This window comes from Orcinus orca, chromosome 19, assembly GCF_937001465.1.
Source record: "Orcinus orca chromosome 19, mOrcOrc1.1, whole genome shotgun sequence".
Lineage (NCBI taxonomy): Eukaryota > Metazoa > Chordata > Mammalia > Artiodactyla > Delphinidae > Orcinus > Orcinus orca.
In genome coordinates, this window is record NC_064577.1 from 15,229,484 (window position 1) to 15,251,254 (window position 21,771).

The following is a 21,771-nucleotide window of genomic DNA, read 5'->3' on the forward strand; positions in this document are numbered from 1 at the left end:
TCTGCTGCCTCATTGCTTTCCATCCCTTTGGCCTTTTCCTCTACATTCTAGGAGAGCTTTTCAAGTTTATCCCCAACAATACTAATCTAATCGTGGGCAATATCGCTTCTGCTTCTTAGGCTTCCAGTGAAGACTTCAACTACACTATTACATTTTTGATATCCCCACAGACCTTCCTCATCTCATCCTTTTCCCTTTCCAAAGTTGCTTTTTTATTTCAGCCTATTTTTCTGCAACTATATCACAGAAACCATTCTACCGATGATGTCGAATAGCTTTTCTGATGTCTTTTCTAGATCCAGTAATGGTTCATTTTCAGAGCTGTGTTGCTCATCATAGTCTTCTAGATGCTATTCCTTTCTTTGTCCTGTATTTATATAAAGACATTTTTTCCCCTTTGTTTACCTTCCAGCATGGTGAGATCTGTTCAAACTCGATGTTTGTCAACAAATCGTATGTGACAATTATCTGTGATGCTACTCTCTTTCCATTAGTGTCATGACCAAACCCCCTTCTCAGAGCTACAGTACACAGATCCCAGTCCAGGCCCTAGCAGCTTACCTGGTGCCCACCTTTGTCAGAGAAAGGTAGCGTCTTCTTGCCCCAATCCCTTTCTTGTTCTCTCAATCTCTGAACGTCTAGAAAACAGCAAAAGATAGAATCCCAGAATGCAGTACTACCAGATTTATTTTTTACCATCTCTCAGCTCTTCCTCTTCCTGTCTCCCCCAACCTACAGTGCCCTCAGAACATTCTGTATCCCCACCAGCCCCTGTTCCACCTCCTAGCCATTTATCCTCTGGGAATTGCTGGTCAGTCTGTGCAAAGGACAATTGCTGGGGAGCAAACAATGGGAAAGGTGCTCTGACACTCACAGAGCAGTGCCCAGTATTCTGTCTTGTACAGACCCTGGGGCTTTGAGCAGACAATGAACGGAGTCTGTTTTCCTGTTTTAGGTAATCTCTGTTTAACAAGGAGAAGCCTGGTTATACCGTGAGGTGAATCCAGCTCTATCTGCCATAGTCGGTGGAGAACCCTCCTGAGTCCTGGCATCAGTCTGTTTCTTCTCCTTCTATCTTCTCTACTTGAATGAATAATACGTCTATCTACCCAGTTACCTACCCCGGCAACTGCAGTGTTATCTTAGACTCCTCCCCTTCCCTCACTTCCCACATTTCAGCGTTAATACATTCTATAAGTTTTCCAAGTACCTCTCAGAGGTACTCTTCTTGCTGTGTCCCCCATTTTAGACACTTCTTACCCAGATTATTTCGATAAACTGAACTCTCAAGTGTCTCCCCCATCCCAAGCCTGCTTCACCCACATCCTCTTGCATCACCTATCAGCCAGACTCTTTGAGGTTACCCTTGACTCTGCTCATGCCTCTCTTTCTCTCACCACCTACAGCCAGTCCATCAGAAAATCACAGTTGGCTCTGACTGCCAACATGCCCAGAATCCCACTGCACCTCCTACACTGCTACTACCCTGATCTGAGCCACAGACATCTTTTACTTGGGTAGCTACGATACCATCTAACTAGTTTGTCTGCATCCACTGTTGCCCCCTGAATAGTCTGTCATCAGCTGAGCAGCCAGAGTGAAGTGATCAATTTAAAGCACAGGTATGTCACTTTTTTGCTTAAAACCCTGAGATGGCCCCTATTTCCCTCATTACAATGAGGCTCCTCCCCAGCCCTGCCCTGTTAACTCTCAGACCTCATCTCCTACTGTCCCAACCCCACGGCTTCCTCTTGAACCTCACCCCTTCTTTGCTCTTTCCTCAGACACTTCAGGCCTTTGTACTGGCTGTTCCTCTCCCTGGGATGCTCTTCCCTCTAATATCCACTGAAGGCTTCCTCCCTCATCTCCTTCAAATGTCACTTTCTCAAAGAATCCTACCAGATGACCCCATTTTAAATTGCGACCCCACACCACTCCTGATCCCCTTATTCTGCTCTACTTTATCTTTTCCCCATAGGATTTGCCCCTCTCTAACAAATTATATAATTTACTTCTCATTATATTTATGTTTTGCGGTCTATCTCCATCTGTTGGATACAAGCTCTATAAGAACAGGGATCCTTGTCTGTTTTGTTTGCTGATGTATCCCAAGTGCCTAAAACAGTGCGTGGACAGAGCAGGCACTCAATAAGTATTTGTTGAATGAATGAATGAATGAATTAATTAATAACATTCTACTTAGTCTCCCTGACTATATTCTGACAGCACTCTAGACCAGCACTATCCAATAGAAACACCCTGCAAGACATAGATGCAAATTTAAATTTTCTAGTGGCTGCATCAAAAAAAGTAAAAATGAAGTGAATTTTATTTTAATTATATATTTTAGTAGTATATAATTTTATCACATATTTTAGTAACATTTTATTTAACCCAGTATATCCAAAATATTATCATTTTAACATGTAATCAATGTAAAAAAAGTTGTTAATAAAGTATTTTCCCTTTTTTCCTACAAGGCTTCAAAAACTCATTTGTATGATTATACTTACAGCGCATCTCAATTGGAACAAGCCACGTTTTAAGTGCTTGCAGTCTGGAATGCTGCCAGAATACAGTAAGAGAGACGAAGTAGAATGCTACACTTTAAGCCACGTTTCAAGTGCTCATTAACCACACGTGGCTGGTGGCTGCCAAGCTAGACAGCACATCTTCAGACCAACCTCTCTCCTGCTCTTAGCGTGCTCTTTGTTCAAACCACAAGTCTGAGTATTCTCTTCAGTAGGCCTTAATGATCTAGACAGTGCAGTTCAGATTCTCTGAACTTTTCTGGAACTTTCTAAATTGCATATAGCTTCACTCTCCTCTTCCTCTTTTCTACTACCCTGAAGTCCAGCACTACTATTTGAAGTTCCCCCCAAACTCCACAGCTTGCTCACATCTCTGTGTCTTTATATATGCCCCCACCTTGTCAACTTGTCACTGTCAGGATCTAAAAATATTTGATAGCTCCCTGCCCAGAAGCCCTCTCTAAGCTCTGAGCAGTATACATTTCCTTCTCTATTTTCTCTATGTTCCTTGAATTATTCATCCTTTTTTTGAAAATTGAAGTATGGTTGATTAACAATGTCATGAATTAATCCTTGAATTATGTTTCTTCTCTTGCATATATCATGCCATACTGTTATCAGTTCTTCAAGGGCAGAAATCAGGATTCAGTTGCACATAGAATGTGTTCTATAAATGGGTAGATGGGTAGATGATAGATGGATAGGCAAATAAACAAATGAACAGGTTCTAAAATCACCTGCAAGTTCAGAGAGTGGGTAGAGAATGGGTCTTTTGCAATTCTGTCACCTGATGTATATTCCAAACTTATTGATGGTTATATAATGATGATTCTTCTTGTAAAAATGGTATCTGGGGTGCCTAACTCTGATATAAACCCTTCATCTGGAATTATTCCTTTGGTAGAAAAGGACAGAAGTACAGCGCCATAAATCTTGGTATAAGGGTAATGACTTGAATTATATTCTACGGTATCCTTCTACCCAATTGTGACAGCTTTTGGTGTACATAATCTGGTAGGAGTAGGCTAAATGGATCTTACAGCTCAGGCTCAGACAGACCCTGAATTTATTTAGCAATAATAGTAGTATTGGAAGTAGTAATAATGACAATAATTAACAATCGTATGGTAGTCTAAAATTTAATAAACTTTAGACTTATAATTTCATGCTTTGATTCAGCTGGTCAGAATATAACTTTATTTTTCCGTAACTGAGTTTAACTTAGCTCTGGGTCCATCTTTTTTCCTTTAAGAGTAGAAATCTCTTAATTTTGCATTTCAGGTTGACTTGGTCACTTCAAGTTAAAAAGTCAGTCTTTGGAGGGCAGTCAGTTCTCTCCCGTGACACAGTCAGAGCCCCCCACTGTGACTGGGGCCTCCCTTCCTCTCTCACTGGCGACCTCGCTTCTGTGTCTAACTCCAGTGGGTTCATGAGGAAGAGGGTCTGTTGGCCGGAAGAAGCGTTCATAGATGGTGGCCTGTAGGCCACTACCAGTTCCCTGCAGATAGGATTTAATCCACAAATCTGTCTATCTGGAAACTTTTAAGTTCAGTTTATCTTGGGATTTAAAATAATCTCAGGCCACCTGAAGTTGACAGTTAATTTATGATGATGTATTTCTCAAGACCCTTTGGTTGCAAGTGAAAAAAAATAACTAACTCAAATTCACCCTACAAGAAAAAAAAAAAAGATGAAAAGATGGAAAATACAGCAGGGGAGGGAAGGAGAAGAGGAGAGAAAATTTTGAGATTGCATTAGATATTTATCAGGGCCCTTTCGATGGCAACTAACGAAAATCCAACTAATGTTGGTTTAGACAAGACAACAAAACAAAATTTTTAAAAGTGGATTGGGACTTCCCTGGCAGTCCAGTGGTTAGGACTTCACCTTCCAGTGCAGGGGGTGCAGGTTTGATCCCTGGTCAGGAAGCTAAGATCCCACATGCCTCACGGCCAAAAAACCAAAAAAAGCATGAAACAGAAGCAATATTGTAATAAATTCAATAAAGACTTTAAAGATGGTCCACATCAAAAAAATCTTTTAAAAAATAAATTAAATTAAAAAATAAAAAACAAAAAAAAAGTGGATTGATTCATATAACTGAAAAGTGAGGGATAGAGTTTACTTTGGACAAGACTGGTGCTGCATATTCACTAGATGTCCCTGTTCAAGCGGGCAACCCCCATGGCTCTGAAACCTCAGATTAGTATTCTGTCTGCTTTGCTTCTTTACCAGTATTTTCAGCCAAGTTCCTGGGTTGGCTCTGATTGACCTCTTTGGGTCATTGGTTTGCCCATAGTTGAACCAATCTCTGTAACTTGGATACTCTCATTGGCCAAGCCAGGATCCATGACAACCACCAAAGTCAGCTTCACCCAAAATACAAAGACTTGCAAAGGAAAGGTCTTCAAAGGAAAATCAAACTATGTTACCAAAACATAGGGGTTTTTTTAATTATTATTATTAGGCAGGCAAACCTAACAGATATCTACTATAGATGGAAAACATCTATATCTAAGAGGAAAGCCTGCTTGAAGCCCAAATTCATATCAGAAAGTGTTGGGTGACTATATGGATTCTGAGTCAAGAAGGAAGCTATCTATCTCCAGGCTTCCACTCCTCAGTGTCAAGAAGGAAGATATCTCCAGGCTTCCACTCCTCAGTGGAGTGTTTTTGGCGACTGATTATCCTGGATTCCTTCTCCTTCTGGAGCTCTGGGGGGAGGTCCTGAGAAGCTTGGCCTCTCTCCGTAACATCATGTGCCTGGACCTCAAAGAAGAGAGGGTCTCTCACCACTATCCGATCCTCACTGGACTCAGTCAGCATCCCCCCACCTGGCACATATGGTCAATAGTCATGGGGTTGGCAAGACTGAGAGAAAGGGTCTCATCAGTATTGGTGACACTTTCCCTCTTAATCCTCCTACCCAGGCATGGGAGTGTCTAAATAAGAAGAGACCCAGAATATGGCTCGAATGCTTTGAATAAGGGAAAAAAGGAAGACAAAAAATTTAAGTAACCTATTTCAATGTCCTGTTCTACTACATAAGAGCCATAAAATGACCCTGAGTTGTGCTTTCTCTGTAGCTTTGTGGGGAGCAGCCTACTTCTGACTGGTGGGACCCTCATGTCACTCCACGTCACAGCTTAAGAGCTATAAAGCTCCCATCCATAGTGCCGGTAATGTGAGCCTGAGGTCATAAGCCAAATCTGCAATCCGTAAAACAAACAACAATAACAACAACAACAACAACAAAAAACCCACTTCAATTTTCTCAAATCTCCCAAGATTTAAAAAGGAACAAAAAGTTACTGGTGTGTTTGCTGACTGGAGTGATTATGTGGTTCAATCATTTTGATTTACAATTGCATCTTTGTCCTTGTAGAAATAACTCTCTGCAGCTGAACAACGGGAGGTGGAGATGGATTAACCTTCCAATGCGGGAACATAAGACGAGTTCTAGGGAGCAGGCCTTCATTTGAGGTTAATGCAAAGTCTCCAGTTTCTATGGATACACAAAATTAAAGAGCGTTCTTTTTTTCTTCTGCCTTCATTTTCTTTTCTTTCGATCTGCCATGAAAAGGGATTATCAGAAGCTTCTAAGCCTCCGTTTTATTTTTGTATCATAAAGCACTGGGATCTGTTTGACGCGTTCCACGAGCTCTGAAGTAATATTTGGTTGTTGCGTGAAATAGACTTCAGGAAAATGAGGGACGAGAGGTCATGCTGCAATGTAAAGTTTATGGACCATATTGCAAGTACAATTGGCTTTTTTACTTTCCAGAAATAGATGAGTCTTCTCCTTGCACATGAAAAAGCCATGACTTAGGCCAATGATTCTCAAACCTAGGCGGGCATCAGATTCACCCAGAGGGCCTGTTAAAACACAGATCTCAGGGCCCCATTGCCAGAGTTTCCGATCCAGTAAGTCCAGAGTGGGCCGGAGAATTTGCATTTCTAACAAGTACCCAGGTGATGCTGATGTTTCTGGTCCAAGGACCACATTCTGAGAACCATCACAGTCTACTGAACACATAGAAAACCATTCATCCCTCCCTAGCTGATCAGGGAAATAGAAGGTTTCCTGAGAGCCAACATCCCCATCACTTCATTACTGCCTCCAAATGCACATGAATATGGAGGCTGGGCAGGGAACCCAGGTGGTCAGGACCATCGGAATCCTTGCTGTCCCATTTCAACCTGGTCATCTATTTCTTGAAAGGATTGTGGAAACAGATGAAGACGAACCAAATGAGAACACTCAGAGGCTCTTTGTTCAGAGCCTGCTGTAGCAAGGGCGTCAGCCACCATTGTTCGCACTTTGGCAGAGACACAAAGGCAGGCAGAGGAGCGGGAAAGCTTGATAGTGGGAAGAAGGGAACGTTCCTGGATGAAGGCTGTTGGCCCTTGGAAGCTGGAGGAGGGCTGACTGGAAGCAGGGCACCCTGTGTGATTGGTTAGGGGTGTGTGTTTGAATTTCTCTCATTGGTCCTACGTTGGAAGCAGGGAGAAAATTAAGAAAGTTGTCAGTTATTAATCAAGTCCTGGCCATCTGGGGCTGATTGTTACAGTGGTTGTTATCTGTCTTCCTGGACTGTTACTTGGACAGTAATCTGACTTCCTACAAGTATGACCTATAGCAGGCTGGCTTCCTGAGCTGGTTATTGTAGATAATGGGCTGGTTTCCTGGGCTGGTTACTGTGAGTTCTGATTCAGAGTTCTACTTTTATGGTCTGGTCACTGTCTGTTCATATATTCCATCTTTCAGGATGCACAGTGGACACTCATTTTTATAGTTTGCTAAATCCTTGGTGTGTTCCACATTGGCCAATTTCAATTAAAGAATGCCTGGTTTTTATTAAGGGCCTACTATGTGCAAAGTGTTATGTTAGGCATGTGAGGTTTTGTAAAATATAGGCACCAATGTCAGTGAGAAGCAGCCTATGTCATTTGGGCATCAAGGAGAAAGGAAGGTCAGGGCATGTGTTGCTTAGAATCTTCCACCACATTTACTGCAGAGGGGAGAGGAAGAGGGAGTCCAGGGTTCCTTTTCTTTCCCAGGTCAGGGAGCTTGGTCCCAGCTGAGATCTCAGCTTTTCACCTTTGCATCAGGAGTCGGCATTCTTCTCTGCTCTGCAGGGTCAGACCCCCACAGTCATGTCCGAATAAACCTGCTGCTTCTCTGCTGCAGGTGGATGATCTGAAAGCCAAGCTGGCTGCCCAGGAAGTGGAACTGAAACAGAAGAATGCAGATGCAGACAAGCTGATTCAGGTGGTGGGCGTAGAGACAGACAAGGCAAGCAGAGAGAAAGCCATCGCAGACAAGGAGGCGCAGAAGGTGGCCCTCCTCACGCTAGAGGTGAAGCAGAAGCAGGAGGACTGCGAGGAAGACCTGGCCAAGGCAGAGCCAGCGCTCACGGCGGCCCAGGCAGCCCTCAGCACCCTCAGCAAGGTAGGAGCCGCGTCTGCGTGCTTGCCTATCCCTCGGGGGAGGAGCAGACTCTCCTGTGACCCAAAGACAACCTGCTACTCTCCTGTTCCAAAGAGACACAAAGGCAAAGTCGGGAGGGCTTGGCTGGGACCAGCTGTCACTGGTTTATTCATTAAGCAAATAAACGTTTATTTAAGCTGACTGTATGTCAGGATCCACGAGCTACCAATGAAATCCAAGAGACGTGAGTGTGAGAATCAGTCAGGACAGGAGAGGCCAACTGGTCCAGCCTCCTCGCTTCACTGATGAGAAAGCCAGGGCCCAGAGTCTTGCCCAGAGTCACAAACCTCAATGTTAGAGCCAGGCTTGAACTCACATCTTCAGAATCCAAGCCCAGAGATCTTGCAGCTATGCAGTCCATGGTCATTTTACCCATTATGTACTATAGGACACATGAGCCTTTTAGGACCCTATGAAAATATTTAAGATATGAGACTAAAAAGATGTTGTCTCCAAAATATGAGAAAAAAATTCTACAAAATCGAACTCAGCAAGTATTCAGGTGTCAACAGCATGCAATTGTGTGTCAACTAAATTCAACTCATATACATGACCTTTTGGTGGGACAACCATGACTCTTGAGATGCAGTCATAGGCAGTTTTATTCTGGTTCCCTTTAAATGTATTCTATGTGTGGGGAGGAGCATGTGGTTACTACTTCTTCCTTTTATAGTTTTCACAATTAACCTTCTTTCCTATTTGGATGACCATGGCTGAAGGGGTAAGGGAGGAAGGCGGAAAAGGGGGCAGACAGACCCATGTCACCAGGAGTTGGCATCGGAGAGGGACTGAAAAGCTGACCGTTTATCGGGATGCTCACATCAGCTCTTTGGAGACCCTCTGCCAGTCACAGGGATCTTTCCCTGCCGGTTGCTTTCTCCTCCTTCTCATGAGGGTCTAGCTATTCACTTGCCCATCGCGTGGATGACTTACTTGGTCAAGGTCTAAGACAGCCTAAGCGAGGTGTGCCGTGCCAGCAGTCACCTCTGCTCCTCGGGAGACACCTGAGCCTCCTTTCTCCAGACAGGCTCTGAGAGCATTGGCCACCTGTGCAGTAAATTACCCTAGTTCCACTGTCAGGGGACTAGCCTGGATTTCTCATCCTGTAGATTTCTGGGGTGTAGGTTAGATCCCAGTCCACTGTGTGATTCAAATTGTGCGGGAAACGTTTAAGCTCTCTGAGTGGTCTCCTTAAAGCCCCCTTCTCTCCAGACTTGATGTGAAGTGCAAATGCCCCCCATCCTCTCTTAAAGGCAGAGTGGGTGGGGCTCAGCAGCAGTTCTCACTAAACATTCTCTCTTAATCTTCGATCTCCTGACTCCTTTATACCCTCAGTGCAAGTGAAATGTTCAAGAGTCAAAACTGTGGTCTATTGAAACCTTCTTTTATTAGTTCTGTGTAGCCAACTCACACCTCACTTTGGAAGGAAGCATCTCTTGACTTAGGGCCTCAGAAAATCTGAGACTGAACTGGGGACATTGTAAAATCCTGTGATGTATACTTATGTATAAAATGTATTTAATGTGAGATTAAATACTAAATGCATCTTAGTATTTTTTTATGATGTGGGGTGAAAAGTCCCTAAAAGGAAGGACCTAGAAAGGCCTTAAGTGGGCCTCTACCCTAGAGAACACAAGATTCCTCCAGGAAAGTTTTGGGTATCATCAGGTGGACGGGGAATCGGAGGTGTAGCCCAATTATGCTACCACTTCTCAGCCTGAACCTGTTAATACAGCCGGGTCTGGGTCTCCCTGACCCCCCAGTAGCATCATCTCAACCGCCAGGCCTTTGATTAGACATCACTTCACTGCTGCAACCTAGGATTCCCTCTCCTTTCATCTCACTCTGTCTAAATACGACCCATATTTCAAAATCAAACTTACATTCGAGATCAGTCTGTCCCTTTTCTGATTTCCAGAGCACAAAAGAGAGACCACGTTATTTATTCACCCTCTTGTAAGTGCTCATTGATCATTTCTTGCCAAGAAGACTGATGTCTCTCATAAGATCTTTTGACACAGGGATTATATTTTCTAAGATGAGCTGAGTCCAAATCCTGGCTGAACTATTCACTGCGTGTGGCTCTAGGAATGATTTTTTCTTCTCTGAGCGTCCGTTTCCTCACCTGTAAAATGGAGGTAATAGTAATATAGTCCCCATCAGGTTGTTATAAGGATTCAATGAGATAAGTTATGAAAAGTAGCTAACAGATGGCAGCCATTCAATAAACGTTTGTTGTGGTTGATGGTGTCGTTATAACAGTGTTACCTCATCTGTTTCCACAACGCTGGAAACAGCAAAAGCCCATAAATACTCTTGGTTAATTTGTTGGCTGATTAGTTAGTTGATCATTGTTGGTAGAAATAATCACATAGAGATGTAACTCATGGAAGTAATGGGATAGAATTCTGAAAATAGCACTGGATTTGAAGTCTAGATATCTCTGCCACAAAGGGAGTAAAACTCATTTTTAATGAGTGCCTACTATGTACCAGGCAACATGATAGGTGCTTTCTTCTAACTGGCTGTGAAGCCTGGCACTAGTCACTGAACTTCTTAATCCCTCACTTTCTTTTCTCTGTTACAAAGAAAGGGGCAAATAGGAATTAATGGGCTCTTTCTCTCACACTCTCATCCAATCTATTAGCAAGTTCTATCCATTCTACTTTCAGAATATATCTAGAATTCAAATGCTTTATATCATCTCTACTGCTGTCACCCTGGTCCAAGCCACCATCGTATCTTCATTGGACTATTGCAATAGCCTCTCACTTGGCCTCGCTGTTTACAGCCTTGCTCCAGCGCTGTCTTTGCCCATTGCAGCTGTCTGAGTGACCTTTTTAAGACAACAGTTTGACCACATCATCCCTCTGTTCAGAACCTTCCATTGGCTTCCCATCATATTCAAGATTAATTGACATAGGTGTATGGGTTTATTTCTGGGCTCTCTATTCTGTTCTGTTGATCCATATGTCTGCTTTTGTGCCAATACCATGCTCTTTTGATTACTATAGCTTTGTAGTATTGTCTGAAGTCTGGGAGGGTTATGCCTCCTGCTTTGTTCTTTTTCTTCGGGAAAAGAATTGCTTGGGCAATTCTGGGTCTCTTATGGTTCCATATAAATTTTAGGATCCATAATATTCAGAATAAAATCCAAAGTTGTCACCATGGCCTGCAAGGCCCTACATGATTTTGCCTGGTTCACCTCTTCTACTATACAGTCTACACCCCAGTCACTTCTCTTCCAGTTGTCACTCCAGTCCACCCACACTGACCTTCTCACTGTATCTGAAACACTTCCAGCACAATATCAGCCCAGGGCCTTTGAATGAGAAATTGCTTCTGTGTGGAATGTCTTCTCCCAAGTATCTCCATGGTTACCTCCTCTTTCAGATATTTGCCTAGAAGTTTACCTTATAAGGAAACAAACAATGAAAGTATTTATTAATTTCAGAAAAAAATTAAAGGTATGCAAACAAGAAAATATAACCCAAGGTAACCAATGTTTATAATCGTAGTCATGTATATACTGAATTTGAACTAAAATTTTGATGTGACCATAATGGGGGGAGGACCTTAGGGGAGAAAAGAGGGCAATAAAAATAAATAGTCACACTCTACAATAGGAAGTCTTTCAAGAGCATCTAAAATGAAGTACATAGCAGCATCAGTGTATCCATTATCAATAAGGCATGAAATCTAAAAGGAATGATGGAAGAATTTGTAAGCGGTGGCTTCTGGTGAGCTGGAGTTGGGGGGAGTGGGCATGTGTTTTGTTCTCAGCCTAGTAGCTCTGAACTGTGTGTGGACTCCATTAACAGAAATGAAAGTTTAAAATTTTCACTGGCTGGAGAGCACCTAAAAGGGCATAGCTAACCACCTGGCCAGGTAGGAAGTAGGGAAGAGAAACCCCATGACACAAGGGCCACAAGGATGAGTGTTTCACTAGATGGACCAGGAGATAGAAAAGCCCATCCCAGAAAGGAACAATGTTTGTAAGACACAGGTGCATGAAGGGGTGTGGTGTGTCTGAGCCGAAGGTGCCCAGGCGACATGCAGATGAGTCTCTGAAGGTGGCTCGAGCATGATCAATAACAGCCCATGGCATCACTAAGAAGCTTAACTGTGGACCAGTGTTTACAGTCTGCAGGATACAACTGATTCATGGGTCTCAAACAGCATTTTTTAACTTGAGGTATAATTGACATATAACATTATACAAGTTTCAAGTGTACAACATATTGATTCGATACATACAAATGTATTGCAAAGTGATCAGCACAGTAAGTCTGGTTAGCATCCATCACCACGCATGGTTCCAATTTTTTTCTTGTTTTTTGTTTTTAAGATTTACTCTCTTAGCAGCTTTCAGATACACAATACAGTGTTATTAACTGTACACACTGTACCTTACATCCCTAGGATTCTTTATTTTATAGCAGGAAGTTTGTACCTTTTGAACTGCCTTCACCCATTTCTCTCAGCTGCCCACACCCCTGCCCCGCCTGATGAAGCAGAATGGATCAGACTGTACTGCATGTGACAGGGGAGGTATTGCTTCCTGTACACAAGGACCCCTCACTTAGCCTCAAATTTTTCTGCGTTCACAGCACTCTGGTATTTAAGGACCACATCCTTATTTTCTCATCATTTTCAAAGTTAACAATAAATCTTTAGTTAATACATAAATCAGAGCATGGTAGTAAGTCTCTGTACATTTTAAGTCTCTGCTTTGGCAGTTTTATTTCACTTTTATAGCTAAACTGAAATAAATCCAGTATAACTTTTCCTGCCTTAGTTGAAGAATGGTTTTGCTTACAATTTCATGGCCTTTTTTTGTCTCCTTACAGAATTACTTGGAATTTTCTATTTATTTCCTATGGATTTTTTACAGTAAACTTTTGGGGTTTTTTTTGTGGTACGCGGGCCTCTCACTGTTGTGGCCTCTCCCGTTGCGGAGCACAGGCTCTAGACGCACAGGCCCAGCGGCCATGGCTCACGGGCCCAGCCACTCCGCGGCATGTGGGATCTTCCCAGACCAGGGCACAAACCCGTGTCCCCTGCATCGGCAGGCGGACTCTCAACCACTGCGCCACCAGGGAAGCCTGTAAACTTATTTTTTATTATACAAATAACATATAATGGCATTTTTGGTGTTACGAATAATTCAAATAGTATAGAATATATAGGGTAAAATATAAAGTCACCCTTCTTTCCACTCCAGCCCCAGTCCTCTCCCAAAAGAAAACTTCTGGAAGAATTTGAGCTGTATCTAGTCCAGCAATTTTTCTGTGTATTTATATTTGTACAAATGCACATATAAAATATGTCATATTTTAAATACAAATGGATAATGGAAACTTACTTTTCTTCGTGAAATAAGACTATTTCATGCCAGTACATACATTGAATCTTGTTGATTTAATGCTTTATAGTATTCTAGGCTATAGTCGTACTCTATTTCATTTAGCCATGTATCTACTGTTGAGTGTTTAATTAGTTTCTCTCTTTTCTCCAATACAAATATCCTTGTGCATACGTCTTTACTGCATATGTGCAAATATTTCTCTGAGCCAAATTAGAAGTACAGTTGTTTGGTCGAACAGCATGGCAGGCTGAATCATGCCTCCTCCACCCCCAAAGATACTCACGTCCTAACCTCTGGAACCTGTGAATTTTACTTCGTATGGTGACGGTGACTCTGTAGGTGTGATTAAGTCAAGGATCTTGCAGTGGGGAGATTGCCCTGGGTTATCCAGTGGGTCCTAAATGCCATCACAAGGGTCCATAGAAGAGGGAGACAAGAAGGTCGGAAGAAGAAGGTGGTGATGTGGTGACAAGAGCAGGGGGTGGACACAGCTGATGTGCTGTGGGGCCTTGAGCCAAGCAATGCGGCCGACCTCTAGAAGTGGGAGCAGCAAGGAACAGTCTCCCCTCCAGCCTCCAGAAGGGACCAGCCCTTCCAGCATCTTCGGCTTAGGACCCCTCACCTCCAGAACTGTAAGATAATAAATTCATGTTGTTTTAAGTCACTACGTTTGTGGTAATTTGTTACAGAAGCAATAGGAAACTCATATAAACAATATTCTCTTTTTTTATATAAGTAATGCTAAATTTCTGTCCAAAATAGCTCTTCTCTTTTATAGTTATAAACACTGCTTTCCCCACACCTTTGCCAATCTTAGATATTTTCAATTATCCTAATTTTTCTCAACAGGAGAGCAAAAAATTTTTCATTTAAAAAAATTGTAAATGGTTTGATTCTAATGAGACTGGGCAACTTTTCGAATATTTAGATTTCTTCCTTTGTCCATTATTTGTTCAGATTCTTTGTCCATTTTCTTATGAGATAATTTCCCTTTTCCGTATTGATTTACAGGGTTTTAAAATGAATTTTTACTATATGTCTTGGTATATATATTGTAAATATTTCTCCCTTTCATTTGACTTTTTAACTTAATATTAACAAGTTATATAAAAAGTAGATTTTATAATCAAATGCTTTTGAGAATTCTAGGGTTACAGAATTTAACAGACTTCTTTGCTACAGGACTTTTTAAGGCCTTGATTATGTGATAAGCTTGATACTAAAAGTGATAGAGATAGCACAAGAAAATAAAACAGATTAATTGAATTTATGAATAGTGATATAAGACATCCATATGAAATGCTAGTAATTCAAATCCAGCAATTTATTCAAACAACAGTATGCTACCAACTGATAAGTTTCCCTTATATAATACTACCCTGTAAACATACTCAATCATAGGTCAAAGAAGAAAAGCTCTGTAGTCATTTTGAGAGATGTCAGAATGGTACTTAACACACTTCAACATCCATTCCTATTAAAACTCTTCGTAAAGTATGAAAAAAAGGATATTTGGATATTTTGCTAACACAAAGCAATCAATCTCAGTCCGAGAGCAAAACATCCTGTCTAATGGTAGAGCATTAGCGGAATTCCCATTAACATAGAAAAAGCACTATAATGACCCCCTTCGCTGCTATTATAAAACAGTTGTCTTAAACTTTCTAGCCATGCAATAATAAATGAAAAATGGTAACATGTAAATGTTGTAAAGTACCAGACAAATGTATTATTATTCATAGATGTCATAAAAATGTAATAAAACAAATAAAAGGGAAGACTTAAGGGCCCATTACAAAATTTAATAGTTTCCCTAATATCAGCAGTAGCCAGTTAGAAAATATAATATTTTCAAGATAACAGCCAAGACACATGGTACAAATAAACATAAATAAATTTATTGAAACTATGTGAAGAAAACTACACATCTTTTTTGAGTAATATAAAATATAAATAGGCAAACAGATGTACCAAGTTTGTGTAAGGGAAGGTTTAATATTATAAGGATGTCACTATTCCTCAAATAATTTACAAGTTAAGTGTAAGTCTAATTTAATTCCAGTGTGATTTTTGGCTTATTTATTTCTAATGTCACTAAAAGTTCATATCATTTAAACAGCTATTAAAAATTCAACAACCTAAATGCCCAACAATATGGGGTTGGCTAAATAAATTATGGACCATCTAAATGAGAGAAAATTGTACATACTTTATTTAAAATCATGTTTTGCAAAAATAATTCATGACACGAAAAAGTTTAAGATACAGTTTTCAGTGAAAGCCAGGTTTGAAAAAATAGTGTAAACAATGATTGATATATGTATATGTGTGTGTACATATATGTATATGTATATATAAATGAATGAGCCAGATATATACCACATTCATTTATGTTCACGCATCTTTCTTTTCTGTGTTTCTCTGTTAGTCTATCTGTTAAGTACATATAATGAAACACACCAGCACATAACTAATGTTTATCTCTAGGTAGTAAAATCAGGAGTGATTCTGGCTTTTATCTTCATCTTTGCTAAGTATTTCACAATAAATATTTATTCTTTTAATAAAAGGACAAAATAGTGTTACCTTGTTAACCAGTGAACAGTAAGAAACAAACTGTAAAAAAACTAGAAAAATTATTATAAGGTAAGGTCAATTTTCATATGTATATGAAAGATGCTTCTAAGCATAAAAACAAAGGATGATAGCAGATATCGTCTGGAAAAGGATTATTCAGTTGGGCTACATAAAAACTAAATTTCTATGTGTCACAGAATATCATAAATTTTTTTAATTGAAAAGAAAAGAGTTAGCATCCTCATATATATGTGAAGAGCTCTTATAAATCGTGCTGGAATCTGGCATTTGTGCCTGCCCCCGCCTGCACATTTACGCTCTGCCCTTCCCCAACGTGCAATGGCAGTTTCTCTAAGGCTTTCCCAGGTCTCCCTCCCTAGCCAAAGTGGCACCATCATTCCTCAAGAAACCACTATCCCATTAGCCCTGTTTTTTTTTTTTTTTTTCAGAGCACTTCTCACTATCCAATATATCAAAGGTTGGCCTCTTTTTCTGCCCACCTCTCCCACGTGCATGAGCAAAAGGACTTTGCCTTTCTTATTCACCGCTGTATCCCCATTTGCCAAATGAATGACTGTGCAGACACGTTTATTCACTCAGCAGAGACTCCCTGACTGCACTCCATGCCAGGCAGTGTTCTGGGTGCCTGTGGTGCACCCATGAGCGAAGATACTGCCTCTATGAAGAGTCTATTCTAGCACAGGGGACGGGTGAGAGACAAGCAGCATAATGAAAACGTACTTTATACAATACATTAGAGTGTGGCAGATGCTGCAGAAAAAAGAAAACCGTAGAGCGGAATCAGGGGGAGCTCTGGGGCCAGGGCAGCTGGGGAGGGGATTGAGGAGGTGGGAGGTTTCAGTATTAAAGAAGGTGATGGGTGTGGGCCTCCTTGAGAGGGAGAAGTTTTTACTTGGAAAGGAGCGAATTCATCAGGCAGGTACCTGGGAAGAGCAGGCAAGGCCAAGGCATCAGCTAGAACAAGAGACCTAAGGCAGGGAGGGGAGTGTGCCTGATGCCGGCTCATCCAAAACCACATCTGCCTTCTTCTGAGAAATGTCTCCTGCATCCTGCATCCTGTGTTCCTATTAGCAGTGCCACATCACCTGCCCCACGGTGACTGGTGACAGGAGCCCCACCTCACTGAACAAGATCATTTCCCAGGACCTTTTAATTTTGACTTGCGTTGGAGGGAAAAAATCTTCCTCCCTTCTAGTTGCAAAGCAATGGATGTGAGCCTGGAGCTGCGGCACCCCTTCCTCTCATTTGATTGCTCAACACACGTGTTGATGATGAGCACCTACTGCGTGCCAGTCTCTGTTCTAGGCACTGGGGCTGCAGTGGTTAACGAGAGAGATGAGGTCCCTGTTCGCATGAAGGAGAGGAGTATAGTAATTCCAGAAGGAAACAGTGGTAACCTTTTCCGATTGCCCTCCGTTCTATGCAGATCACCAGGGTGCTCAGATAGGCAGTGACTAGGAAGAGGAGGTTGGCGGGGAGGGTCTTTCTGCGTGGGAGGACTTCTGAACTGAGATCTGGATGGATGAGAAGGGGTCAGCCAGGCAAATGGCATAGGAAGGAGGGTAGCAGGCAGGGGTCCTGAGGTGGGAAGACGGAAGTGCAAGAGGTGAGTGTGCCCAGAGCTCAGTGAGAGCCTGGGAAAGTGGCCCAGGTAGAGGTCAGAGAGGTTAGCCGAGTGCCTTGCAACATGAAGAAGCTGGTTTGTAAAAAAGAAACTCCTGTACGTGGAGAAGCAGAAACAAGAGAGTCCAGAGAATCCTGCTGACGCAGTTCAAAATGCAGTTCCACTGGTCCTCACGTCCCATCCTCCCCAGATACATGAGCAAGAAAATCCGCCTTTGTACTTCAGCTAGGTTTTCTGTCTCCGAAACCAGAGTTGTGATTAATTTATAGATATATATGAATATTCAAAAAAACTGGAAGGAATTATATAGAAATATTAACAATGATGTATCTGGGTTATAGAATTCAATTTCATCTTTATACATTTTTATATTTTCTTAATTCAATGTGTTGAACATGCTTAACAAACTATTAATATTTTAAAATTGTGGGCTTTTCGTTTCTGATTGTATTTTCACCCTTTGTCCTCTTTCGCCCAGGGGAAACCACTAGCACAGGTATGCGAGCACATCTGCCACATCTGTGCTGTCCCTGACAAGGCTGTCATGACCCAAACTACAAACCATTGCAAGAGTCAATGGAGCAGCTTCCTAGGTGCTTCCATTAGGTGCTGGAAATAATCCCCTTCCTGTTTTGATTTCCAGGCCCCAGAGCACCCCAAATTAATTTGGCACAAGGATCTAATCTTCGAAATTAAGATTTTCCCCCACTTACAAAATCAGCCCCCAAAGCAAGTGCTTTTGAGGTCATATGCTCCTCATGGACGGTCACAACAAACTTTAAATCAACTTTATATGCATTTCTGACAAAAGTTCACTTGCAGATTTACTGCTCCCGACTTAACAGACAGAAACACCGAGGCCTGGGAAGTTCAAGTGCCTTTCCAGGGTCAGCCCTTTCAGCCATATCTTTCTAGAGCAAGTGAAACTTGGAGCACAGGATAAACCCATGTCTAGGCAGAGGCAGTGACGGCACAGGGTGTGCCTGGCTTTCTGTCTGAATTATTTCTTGGCAGAAAATGCCACTTTGCTATCAGGACAGCCAGGTGCAGTTAGCACAAGCTCATGGAACAAGGCAGTTTAATTACAGAAAAAAAAGTAGTTGGGTTACAGTGCTATTCTCTTCAATCCAAGATAGAAATTAATTTATAATAACCTTGTCTTTTATTCATGGCATGCTGCATGTTTCAGAGTATGTTGGCATCCTTATATTTTTCAGCTAAATGTGAAAAAATTGTGTGTTTCTGGTGGGCCACGAGTCAAAGCACTGAGAGAACCTAGCTGAGTCTCGGCTAACCATTCGGGGAAGTCTGAAGCCGCTGGGGAGTCGCTTGGTTCCCTTTTGATGAGTCATGATATTTAAAATTCCGAGGGCTGCCTCAGGCTTCAAAGCGGCCCTTTGAGATTGATCACTCTGAGCCCCGCTCCATCAGTGGCCGAGGACAAAGAGAGGCGTTCGTTTTCCTCTAATGACCTGCCTCTCTCTTCCAGACCAACCTGACAGAGCTGAAGTCTTTTGGTTCCCCGCCGCCGGCCGTCAGCAACGTCAGCGCTGCCGTGATGGCTCTCATGGCCCCCGGGGGCAAGGTGCCCAAGGACCGCAGCTGGAAGGCCGCCAAGGTCACCATGGCCAAGGTGGATGGCTTCCTGGACTCCCTCATCCACTTCGACAAGGAGAACATTCACGAGAACTGCCTCAAGGCCATCAAGCCGTATCTGCATGACCCCGAGTTCAATCCCGAGTTCGTGGCCACCAAGTCCTACGCAGCCGCCGGCCTCTGCTCTTGGGTCATAAACATTGTGAAGTTCTACGAGGTGTTCTGTGACGTGGAACCCAAGCGCCAAGCACTGAGCAAGGCCACCTCGGACCTCGCTGCCGCCCAGGAGAAGCTGGTGGCTGTTAAAGCCAAGATCGCTGTAAGTGACCCCCACCTGAGGCAAACAGCCTCTCCTCCAGGCCCCAGCGCCTCAGCCTCTGGATGCACAGGCTCAGCGGCCATGGCTCACGGGCCCAGCCGCTCCGCGGCATGCGGGATCTTCCCAGACTGGGGCACGAACCTGTGTCCCCTGCATCGGCAGGCGGACTCTCAACCACTGCGCCACCAGGGAAGCCCCTCAGCCCTGATTTTTAAAGAAAACCAAATTATTACCCCAAATCTCCTAATTTTTCAGTAGAGGCAACTTTTTTTTAAAAGACATTTATTATCATTATTTTCATTCACACCGTGCAGCTTGTGGGATCTTAGTTCCCTGACCAGGGATTGAACCCACCTGGCCCCCAGCAGTAGAAGCACAGAGTCCTAACCACTGGACCGCCAGGGAAGTCCCAGCAGAGGCAACTTTTATAATTTCTTCCTCAAACACTGTATAATCCAAACAAGACAGATCCACTGGACCATGGGTTTACACCTTGGTCCTAAAAGGTTTTTTCCTTTTCCTCTGAGGAAAGAAAAGATGACAGATGGATACATATAATAAATGAACAGTATTATCCATGGAACCAGCTGCTATCTTATTAGCCACAATGAATCTAATATTTTTGGACATCTGATAGTTAAGAACAAAGGGTCAAAAATGGGAGATTCTTTTTTTAAAGGTAATTTTAGTGAAGTATAGTTGATTTACAATGTTGTGTTATTTTCTGCTCTACAGCAAAGTGATTCGGTTATACATATATATACATTCTTTTTCATATTCTCTTCCATTATAGTTTATCACAGGTTATTGAATACAGTTCCCTGTGCTCTACAGTAGGACCTTGTTGTTTATCCATTCTATACATAATAGTTTGCATCTGGTAATCCCAACCTCCCAATCCATCCCTCCCCCATTCCCCTCCCCCTTCATTCCTGTCGCTAGCAAGGTTGTCGTGACCCAAAGTACAAACCTTCATCAAAAAGTACAAACCTTGGGCTTCCCTGGTGGCGCAGTGGTTGAGAGTCCGCCTGCCGATGCAGGGGACGCGGGTTCGTGCCCCGGTCCGGGAAGATCCCACATGCTACGGAGTGGCTGGGCCCGTGAGCCATGGCCGTTGAGCCTGCGCGTCCAGAGCCTGTGCTCCACAATGGGAGAGGCCACAGCAGTGAGAGGCCCACGTACTGCAAAAAAAAAAAACAAAAAACCTTCATCAAGAATAAATGGATCATCTTCCTAGGTGCTTCCATTAGGTGCTGGAAATAATCCCCTTCCTGTTTTGATTTCCAGGCCCAAGAGCACCTCAAATTAATTTGGCACAAGGATCTAATCTTCGAAATTAAGATTTTCCCCCACTTACAAAATCAGCCCCCAAAGCAAGTGCTTTTGAGGTCATATGCTCCTCATGGATGGTCACAACAAACTTTAAATCAACTTTATATACATTTCTGGCAAAATTTCACTTGCAGATTTACTGCTCCCAACTTACAGACGAAAACACGGAGGCCTGGGAAGTTCAAGTGGCTTTCCAGGCATAGGAAACAAGTCTGTTCTCTATGTCTGTGAATCTGCCTCTGTTTTGTAGGTAATTTCAAAAAATGGGAGATCCTTTTTCCCCTTTGAAATGTAGGTTTTAGCCACCTTTCCCCACCTTGTGCACCATTCTCTTCCATTCTGGCCACTGTCCACCCGCCTCACTCTCAGCGGTGTGGATGTGTGGGCCTGCAGGGCATGTGTGATGCTACCTGCAGTGCTTTATAGAAGCTTGTAAAAGTATGTAGCATATTGTGGTTGGTGGTTGGGGGGGGGGGTCCTTTGGCCATAAATATAAAATTATTAGCCTTTTATTGATATTTTGATTGTATGTCCCTCACCCAGGATTGTGGGATGGAGGTGATTGTGGATTCACACCTTGAACTTCATCTTTGCCATTAAAATTGGTATCACCAAAGTGAGAGGTAGAAATCAGAATCCTGCGGGATGACATAGCAGCTGAAAACCCATCAGCAGACCTTCCAATCCGTGCTGTGCTATTCACCGATGGGTGACCTTTAGAAAGCCCTTTCCAGAGCCCAAACTTCAGCTTCCTGAAGTAAAATGGACACAATAATAGTCCATTTTGGCTATTCATGATTTTGCCGTGAGGATGAAAGGAGAGAAGGCATGTACAGCACAAGCCCAGAGCCCAGCCCCCAGGGACACAGGGAGCTGCCGCCACCCCCAGGGTTCCGATGACCACTGACCCCT

At 42.7% G+C, this 21,771-nt stretch overlaps 1 protein-coding gene across 2 annotated transcripts in view; it reads left to right on the forward strand.

Moving 5' to 3' along the window:
* The window catches only part of DNAH9 (dynein axonemal heavy chain 9), a 299,097-nt gene that overhangs the window by 197,705 nt on the left and 79,621 nt on the right, over positions 1-21,771 (forward strand). For both annotated transcript variants that reach the window (XM_004266832.3, XM_033422847.2), the window contains 2 exons: positions 7,723-7,983; positions 19,102-19,527. In XM_004266832.3, coding sequence (XP_004266880.1) covers positions 7,723-7,983; positions 19,102-19,527 — 687 coding nt within the window. The remainder of the gene's footprint in view (positions 1-7,722; positions 7,984-19,101; positions 19,528-21,771) is intronic.